At 34.1% G+C, this 9,721-nt stretch overlaps 1 protein-coding gene across 2 annotated transcripts; it reads right to left on the reverse strand.

Moving 5' to 3' along the window:
• Positions 1-1,104: 1,104 nt before the first annotated feature.
• Positions 1,105-9,169, reverse strand: LOC115968315 (cell division control protein 2 homolog A-like). Of its 2 annotated transcripts, XM_031087672.1 has the most exons (9): positions 8,982-9,169; positions 6,525-6,638; positions 6,247-6,431; positions 5,112-5,232; positions 4,305-4,478; positions 3,377-3,540; positions 2,117-2,204; positions 1,941-1,994; positions 1,105-1,484 (listed from the first exon to the last, which is right to left on the reverse strand). In XM_031087672.1, exons 2-9 carry the CDS (start codon positions 6,531-6,533, stop codon positions 1,395-1,397), a joined length of 885 nt encoding a protein of 294 aa, XP_030943532.1. In that variant the 5' UTR covers positions 6,534-6,638; positions 8,982-9,169; the 3' UTR covers positions 1,105-1,394. The 2 variants fall into 2 exon arrangements, with proteins under 2 accessions (XP_030943532.1, XP_030943533.1); XM_031087673.1 differs by lacking the exons at positions 6,525-6,638; positions 8,982-9,169 and having other exon boundaries at positions 6,247-6,440.
• Between the last annotated feature and the right edge of the window lie 552 nt (positions 9,170-9,721).

Raw genomic sequence — 9,721 nt, forward strand, 5'->3', positions numbered from 1 at the left:
AAAACATGCTGATCTTTTCCTCTTAAATCAATAAAGTAAAATAATCATATAAAACAAGTGGTAAGGTAATGTATTCTTTTACTTATATTTTGATATATAGTACTGCATATGAGAAAAAATAACTTTCAAATATTAATAAAAGTATTAAATTAATTATCAATCATATAACAGATATTTGACTTATTTGAATGGTCCCAATAATTATTAAAAAAATAAAAAGAACTCATCAAATTTAAAATTGACTATTGAATGGAATACTCCCATTTCATATGATGGGAGTTGCCGGTGTATTGGGTGTTGCTCTTCTATGTGCTACTCATGGTGCAACTGTAGAGAATACTTTAGTTGAAGATGATGATAATGCAAATACATTTAGGGTCTATTTGGATTTGCTTATTACTGAAAACTGAAAACACTGTAGCAAAATAATTTTTAAATGTGTGAATAATACTGTAGGACCTAGTTTTAAAGTTGTTTTTTCTTTTTAAAAAAAAGTACTTGTGGGTCCTGTGAACAGTGCACGGGACCCACAAAAAACACTAGACGTGCCCGCTATCCAAACATACACTCAGTGCTCTATTTCATTATATTCCATCCATGTTCCAATTACATTCATTTCCTTTTGGTTTCATTGAGATAAGAAATGTCGTTTCTAGTCTATATGTTTATATATATATATATATATATATAGAAAGTTTAAGAATCAGCAGCACTGCCTCTACGAAGTTAGAATTGAATCTTTCTGTAGGCTTTCCGAAAAATTCATTCATGAATAAGATGTTCCATCAACGAGCTGGCTAGCGAGTAGAGATGCTTCTATGCAATCCTACCTCTCAATCCCGAAGTGTTAGGACAAGGCTAAACCCCACATACATTTCAATCATTTATCAAACTTGTAGGCCTACGGAAAATACCTAATAATGTATACTTTTTTTTGTTTGTCCAATGTTTTAAGTGTGCTAGCTAGCACTAACACCAAACAACATGATTTCAAAATCCTGTCGGCTTCCAGTCTAATTGGAAAAAAGGGAAGATGGGAGAGGGAGATAAGATACATAATAGCAAATACAAGGTAGTAAAACCAACTTTCAATTCCACATAAAATAACAAAAATAAAAATACTATGTTTTCTCTCATACATGATACTGTCAATTACAGGCGCATTGGAAAGAAAATGCCAGTTACCATTAGGACAAGGAGGTAAGGGGAAAAAAATTGAAGCAGATTCTAGTTGTTCCAATTTTTTCATCTAACACCAAATTAAAGAAATCTAAAATTCAACCAAAAAAAAAAAAAGGCAACTAAAGACTTCATACATATTTCTCACACAATCAAAACCCATAGAATTCTACACATTAATATATATACTTCTCCAACAGAATGGTTACAGAGAATCAGGGTACAAACCCGATATCTTTGAAGTATTCATGCTCAAGAGCACTCCTGGCTGTAATTCTTCTGCTGGGATCAAAGCAGAGCATTTTCTGGAACATGATACAGAAATGCTTAATCAGTAGGAAAACATAGTTGATGTAATGTATTACATTGTATCCATTTGTGTATCATCTGTAATTATATGGTATAGCCCATGGGAAGCTTCTAGATGTTGGAAGCAGATAAAACAAGAAAAAATGTCCCTGCTGTGGGGCTTTGTTCATCTGATGAAACCATGAAATAGGAACTTGTTTCCAGGTGAAAATAGTAGAGCTACTAGTTCTTTTTTTTGGGTATTACGCCCTTAAACCACCCCCCCCCCCCCAAAAAAAAAAATCAAAGGGTATACAGGCAGTTGACAATTTTTTTTTACCTAACTCATAAATGCTTGAGTAAAATAATAAACTTAACTAAGAAGCCATCATTGAATCAAAATATTTGGAATTATCATCTTGTCGCCGACAGGTATACAACTATAATAGATGCGAAATCAAATGCAAACTTACAGAAAGAAGATCAACTCCAGCTGAATCAAGACTTGGAACCACAGTAGCCAGATCCTGCGTGGCAAGGATGCATCTTTTAAAATTTTAACAAGATATATCATTAGGAATTGATAGTTTTTTTTAATGGTCCTGGTAATGGAAATTTATGGACCACAGTATCACATATGCTTAGTTACCTTGGAGGGCCATTTGGGAAAGGTAGATTTGTAATCAGGCAAAGATGTCACACCAGGCCATGTATTGTCATTTGGAGTACCTAAGACTCTTCATATATAAATGAAAAAAAAAGATATGAAAATATAATAATATACATCCACATCTGGAAGAAACATTATGTACTTCTTTCATGATTGTTTTCATTTATTTTACTATTTCACAAGAACTTCCACCCTCATTTTCTTTCAACTGTTCTAAATGAATGAATCCCACCAATGTGAACATACTTCTATCATTCTTTTCATTGGCCATATATATACAAATGAGGCATAAAAATGACCACAGCACCAGAGCAACCATACAAGCTAACTACTTTTTCTTTTCACATCAGTTTTCTTTAGATTTTTGGTGAATTCGTGTGTCTCTGTGTATATTCTGTTGCAACAAGAAGGGGGGAGGGTTTGATGGAATTTTCATTAGGCAATTTAGAGCAACAACCAGTTCCCAGTAATATGCACTTTAAAATCAAAAGAGTGACTTTTCAGGGAAAATATGAACTATTTAAGGTTTTCACCACAAACATATGAGCAGCAGCCACCATTTCAGTTCACATATGATATACCTATACATGACTTACAAAGTGTAAGTTTATGGGAGAGCAGCAACTGAGAGAGAGAGCTTATATTCAATGGGTCAAACTTTACATGTGCACATCCAATAATTGTAAACCACACAATTTCATTTTTTTCATCAATTTTTCAAGGTCTGGTCATCTAATTATATATTCATTGTGCATCTAGAATGCAACCCAGCACATGTTTGGTTTGATTTTTCATTAAAACCACATACAGAGCATATACTCATAAAATTTTGGGCAATTAATATTTCTAACATATTTAGCGTCCCAAAATTGTTGACTGTTGAGATGTTACTTGAACCAAAATTTAGCAGAATGCCACAATATATACAACCATTATCCATTCCAGCATAAAAAAGGGGGAAAAAGTATGTAATATATGTATAACAAAGATGTCAAAATACACTAGCTTAAAGCAAAACAAAAAAGTAGACAATCTGGTCATTTTACTCGCATGTATTTCATAAAAATCTGGGGCCACTTTATCCAGCCACATTGATCTATTTTGGGAAATGGATAGTCTATTAACATGCATAATATAATATTTATTCATAGCACATGCAGTCATCCTTCCATATATATGGCTGCAACTAAATTCTCAATGAAAATTGATGATGAAAAATGTTGATGGGAAGCTATTCACCTGAAAATCTTAAATAGCTCATCAATCTCAGAGTCCCCAGGAAATAATGCTCGTTGGTTAACCATCTCAGCAAATATACATCCAACTGACCACACATCAACAGGGGTAGAGTAGTGGCGGGATCCAAGCAATATTTCTGGAGCTCTGTACCACAGGGTCACCACCTAAAAAAAGTTAACAGAATCATCAATCAGGAACAAAAATAAGTGATGGATTGAAATTGTTATTCATTACTCAAATTTCTTATTAAGTGATAGTAGAAGTATTAGAAACATAAGATACAACACAATTTTAATTTTTTAAAATATATTTTTGAGTTTTAACCATATAGATTTGTCAAAAATTCTGCTGTCCATCAAGGGATGCATTATGGGCTATTTAACAATTCAAGAACAAAATTTTTACATTGATTCAGTCCAAGAAATGCCTTGGGTAATTCTACTAGAATTAGCCATGAACAACCAAGTCCAAAAACTTGTTGGTAGAATATCCACTGCCATATCACGCATTTTAAGCTTTTTATAGGGATTGAGAAAAAAAAATCAGTTCTGCTAGACTACAAGAGCCACTGGCCCACATCACTAATTCACTACTGGCAAGAACCTACACATCTTTTCTTCGCTTTTTGTATATTCCATTTTTTAGAGAAAGAAAACATACACAACTCACAGGCTCATACAAGATTGAACCTATATGATGCAGCTCAACCCCTTTTAATTGGGGAGGAGGTGCCACTCAATCCAAAGACCATAAGGTTTATTTTTCCATTGTTACTTAGAGGTGGAAGTAAAATCATCATAGTGTTCAAATTTTGGCAATGAACAGCAAAAGCCTAGAGCAATTGCAACAACTAAAAAAAATAAAACCCTATTATTGGAGAAACACAAATAAGAACATTAGCAAAATTGAGCCCAATGCATATTTATACCTCATGTGTAAATGTTCTGACTGGAATACCAAATGCTCGGGCCAGTCCAAAGTCAGCAAGCTTTAGCGCGTTCGTACGGCGATCTATTAGCAAATTTTGGGGTTTCAAATCTCGGTGAAGAACTCTATGAGAATGACAATAAGCAATGCCACGGAGAATTTGATAAAGGAACATCTGCAGAAATGAAAGATATCCCCAATTGAATATTTTTACAAGTAGTCCTGTTGCATCATTATTGCCATATTTAAAACCAGACTCAAGATGAACCAGAGAAAAGGTTCAGGAAGAATATATTTAAACCTAGAAAAATTAACCAAAAACAAATATTATAGTAAAAACATGGTCATCATATTAGATTGCGTTAACAAGTCCTTTAAATATGCTCAACAGGTAAAAGAGACGGGCTAAAAATGTAATAAATGACACATATATTGGGCTGGCAAATTCATGGTTGGTTCCTGACAGGAATTGACAAAAGTGAAAATTATTTCACCAAATATAATTAAAAAAAAGAAAAAAAAAGAACAGAAAGAGAAAGAAAAAGAAAAAATCAGAAGCACCATCTCTCTAACTTCATCATAGAAGTTGTAAGGCACCACAGGTCCACAACCAAGATATGGCATGCACCTGATGTGAAAATAATTTTATTTGCCAATTAGATAACTGCTAAATGACTATAATTCTTTGACTCAAAGGATCACACAATCAATAAATAAATTTTTTTTTTTAAATTAAAAAAAGAAAAAAAGAAAATAGTCATATTGCGCGGATATACAAACCTCTGATGGCAGAAAGCAGCCCACTTACTTTTATTTGACGTAGATCCTTTGCAAATTCTGGAGATGAATCCATGTACTTCTTAAGATCCAAGTCAAGGTACTCAAAAACCAGATATAAGCGCTTCTCACTGTGCACAACATCCTGTAACCTGTCAAACACAAATTCATCACAATGCTAAACAATCATACACCACATAGAGACTAAAACTAATGCCATTGTTTTAGTTAAGGCTACTCTTATGAGAACTAACATGCTCAGAGTAGAATGTTAATTGTCTAGCACTTACCTAGAAAAAAAAACAAAAGCATATCTATCCATAAGTGATAAGCCATTTAACCCCAAGAATTGCCATTGTGCTGAAGTGACACCTGTGATTGATTGAGGTGGAATTTGAAAGGGAAAGGGGGGGGGGGGTGGGTTTGATGTTCGTTCATTCTATGATGCCTTAAGGGGCACCTCTGAAACGACTTTTTCTTAGAAGAGTATTTGGTTTGTCAAGGCCCCTAGGAGGATTTCTTTCTTTGTATGGACGGTAGCATGGGGAAGATCCTCACTCGTGATAATCTTAGTAAGAGAGGATACACTCTAGTAGGGTGGTGTTGTATGAGTTACACGTGCACATTGTGGGTCTTGAACCCACAAGCTTAACCACATCTCCTTAAGGAAGGAGAAAGTGTCATTTGAGCTAGAGCTCACTGGTGATCTAATTTAGATTGTTTTGATCACTATTTTTTCTTATCTTTCCATTTCAACCAAAGCTGAATTATATCAATGATAAGAAATTAGATGATGCTGAAAGAAAACCAGAGGTCAAAAACAGTTCCTGAACCATGACTTTAAAGTTTAAAATACTACATCAAAGTGAAAGGAACAGGGGAATAATAATGAAGTTGGCCCAATACATGAACTAGAAGGCTAAATGAAAATCTCAAGAGAAGAGCTTGCCTTGATATTACAGTCCTATATGCACATGCTACTTTCCATCCCTTCAGATCCAGATATTTTTATCTTTGTCATTAGTTCCATGATTGGGCAAGAGAAATTATATATGTAGCGGACAACATGGCACAAGTAGAATCTTTGTTCCTGACACACTCATCCTTATTTATATGCATAATCCTGCTTTAATGAGATCAGAGAACCCCATAAATCTAATTAATACCTGACAATGTTCCCATGCTGCATTTCTTTCAAGAGGGAGATTTCCCGTATTGCTGTGCTTGGTACTCCCTCATCTTCCTGCTCCAAGCGAATCTTCTTTAAAGCTATAGTCTCATTAGTCGTACGGTCACGAGCCTTATAAACTACACCATAGGTTCCTTCCCCAATCTTCTCAACTTTCTCATACTGTAACATTCACAAACATCATAATATCATAAGAATCAATAATTTAATTATTCACAAACTAACAAAGTAAAATCTGAAATATCTTTCACTTACCTGCTCCATTCAGTCCAGGTAAAAAAAAATCCTCTTTGCTCAAGTTGAAGTTACAATGCCAAAGGAGACTGGTGCAGCCATTGCATGGTTAAAGAAAAAATATCCTTTGAAAGCCTAAGATTAAGGTAAAGCCCAAGAATAAGTGTCCCTGATAGCTGATTAGGTCATTATTATTTTGTGTCATGTTTTGTTGGTTTTTTTAGGATCAAGGGTATTTTGTAATTCAGTATTTGTTGGTTATGGATTAGGTAACTATTATTTAGTTTATGGGAAGTGCATGTGTGTTTTAGCCCAATTTAATCAGTACTTAATTTACTATTCAAAGTAGGACTTCTAGTTTTATTATGAAAAATTAAGAGATGGAATCTATATAAAAGTATCATTGTACCCAAATAAGAAAAGAGTTTTTGTGATAAAAAGCAATAGAGTTTTATACTAATCAACCAATTATACAATGGGTCTAACATAAGGATCGAGGAAAGAGGGACTAACAGTATAAATCTTATCCCCTTCCCTTGCCATGTTAGCAAGTACATTAACAGCTTTGTTAATCACAGATTTAATGCAATGGAATGAAATTGCACTAAAATTAGCTTAGAGAGGGGATATCATCTACTAAAAGACCTAACTGTAATAGATTAGGAGCCTTGTTGGATATATCCTGCAACAGGGACTGGTTGTCACTCTCAATGGTAACACAACACCTATTCTGTAGAAAAATTTAAGTGTTTTGAGTACTAAGGCACGTTAATTATTTTCTCCCTTTCCCTTCTCTTTGTCACTTTGATATTCACATTACTATTCATGTGTAAATTCTATTTTATTTTCTTCTCAACTCTTTGCAAACTTAAATCAACTATTTTCCCATCCCTACCAAAACCAAAAGCCTAAACATATAATTTCTCCTCAGCCTAAGCCTATCACAAGAACACATTGACAGATTTTCCAATATGTCCTAAGACAGATACAATAAAGTTTTCAAACCAGTAAAGTTATATTATAAAAGAGTTTCTATGGATTAACAAGACAAGCAGATATACATAGCACTAAACAGGAAAAGCCAGAGAGTAAGAGCACACAATTTTTTCCCACCAATTGTTAGTCAAGATGAAGTTAATGACACCCAATTCCTTCCACCTTTCAACATGCTCTTTCAAGAACTTCCATAATATAATAGGGAATTCAAATTATCAAGCAGCTTGGTCCAGCATTACATGTCTTTTTCTGAGTTTGGCTGGCATTCTATCACACATAAAAAATTCTCATTTTTTTTTGTTTTCCTTTTTTTTTTCTGGTATTTCCTAAGAGCACAAAGCATAATGGAATACATCTAAAGGATCTAATGTTCTCCATATCAACTCCACAAAAGATGATCATATTGAGTGCAAACAGCAGGTGTGAGATAGTCATATCCTCCCCATTTCTCCCCTCCATCTTAAACCCCTTCATCCTCCCTCCCACAGCTACCCTTCCAATCATTTTATTGAGCACTTGCACAATTAAAAGACACAAAAGAAGTAAAAATGAGTCTTCTCTCAAACCCCTAGAGCCCAAATAAAAGCCCAGCAAGTTACTATTAACAAGCATAGAAAACCTGACAGAAGATATACAAGTCCTAATTCTAGGTCCTCCATCTCTCCCCAAACCTATATCTCTTTAGCATGTAGAGATGACCATCCCAATTCACATGATTATAACCCTTATCTATGTCAAATTTACAAATCAATCAGGACATCTTTCTCCAAACTATACTATCCATTAATTCATTCACTATCTATACATAATCTAAAATCCTTGTGTCCCCTACAAAATTCACTTTGCAAATCAAATACCAACTAGCCTACTGCCCTCCTCAATCTATTTTCCAACACATTCAATAGTACCTTGTAAAAACTTCCCACCAAACTAATTGGTTGAAAATCTCTAAATATTCAATGCACCTAGAAACATCTTTGGTAAAAAGGCTATTATAGTGTATAGTATTAGTGAATAGCCGGCAACTCAACTATCATCACCACTGACCAATACTAAGAAACAGATAACAGCATATATAAACTGCTTCATTGCTAACAATCATAATCTATGCATTCAAATGTGCTAATAATAACAGTATAATTAAGCATAAGGCAATTCCAAAATATGATTTATGAACAGAACAAGTTCAATTCTATGCATTAAAATGTGCTACAGAGTTCACATACATTATCAAATTTCCACAATGTGTCAATCCTAAGCAACATACAATAATTATTAACTCATGGAAACATTAATATCACAGAAATAACAAAACCCAACTTGGGAATTTCAGAAATCAAACACGATTATAGTTTCAAATGAAGCAGAACTCAGAGCAAGATCGGGCTTGGTAAGGCATGAAATCCAAACAAAACTTAAAACCCACAAACAATAACCATTTTTGAAGGGAGATCTAAACCCAAAATGGTGATCAGAGATCACCTTTGAAGCCTAGTAATGTGGCTGACGGCTCTCTCTCTCTCTCTTGCTTTCTCTCTCTAAAGTGTGAAGTCAAGTCAGCACAAGAGTGAGAAAATGGAGTGGAATTTTGATATATAAAGGGTCAATGGTTGGCGGGTTTTTTAACGGATATGGGTCACTCACACTTTTTTCTGACTCACTAGTGGGCTGTACATCATGGTCTATATGTCTGCCTACTAATATGGGCTGTACTAATACTGGTGTCAGTTTATATTCTACTAGGTGATTGGAGTAAATCTAGGAGCACACACTTTTCCATAACTATTTTACGTAGTAGATTATGTTTTGCTATTCTTAGTTTTATAGTATCTACCGTTTACCAAAAAAATAAAAAGATTGTGTTTCCCTATATCTGTCATTTTCGTATATAGATTTATTATTTCTTTTTTTTTTCACCGCTCACATAGTCTATCATATTAGATTTGTGGTAAAATTGTGGCGCAAAAGTTTGTGGTCCTAAATTTTGTGTTGACATTGTAGAATTTCAATGCATATTCATCATGAATTTCACACACTTTTTTTTTGGGGCTAAATTACAAATTACATTCTCAAACTTTGTCCAAAATTCAATTCAATCATGTAATTTCATTTTCGTTCAATTCATCCCTCGAACTTTTAACTTTGTACCATTCAATCATCCCATCCCGTCTACTTCCATTAAAAAATTACCATTAAGTGTCCTAAAATGAGACCAAAAAACA

This window comes from Quercus lobata, chromosome 11, assembly GCF_001633185.2.
Source record: "Quercus lobata isolate SW786 chromosome 11, ValleyOak3.0 Primary Assembly, whole genome shotgun sequence".
In the NCBI taxonomy this organism is placed as follows: domain Eukaryota; kingdom Viridiplantae; phylum Streptophyta; class Magnoliopsida; order Fagales; family Fagaceae; genus Quercus; species Quercus lobata.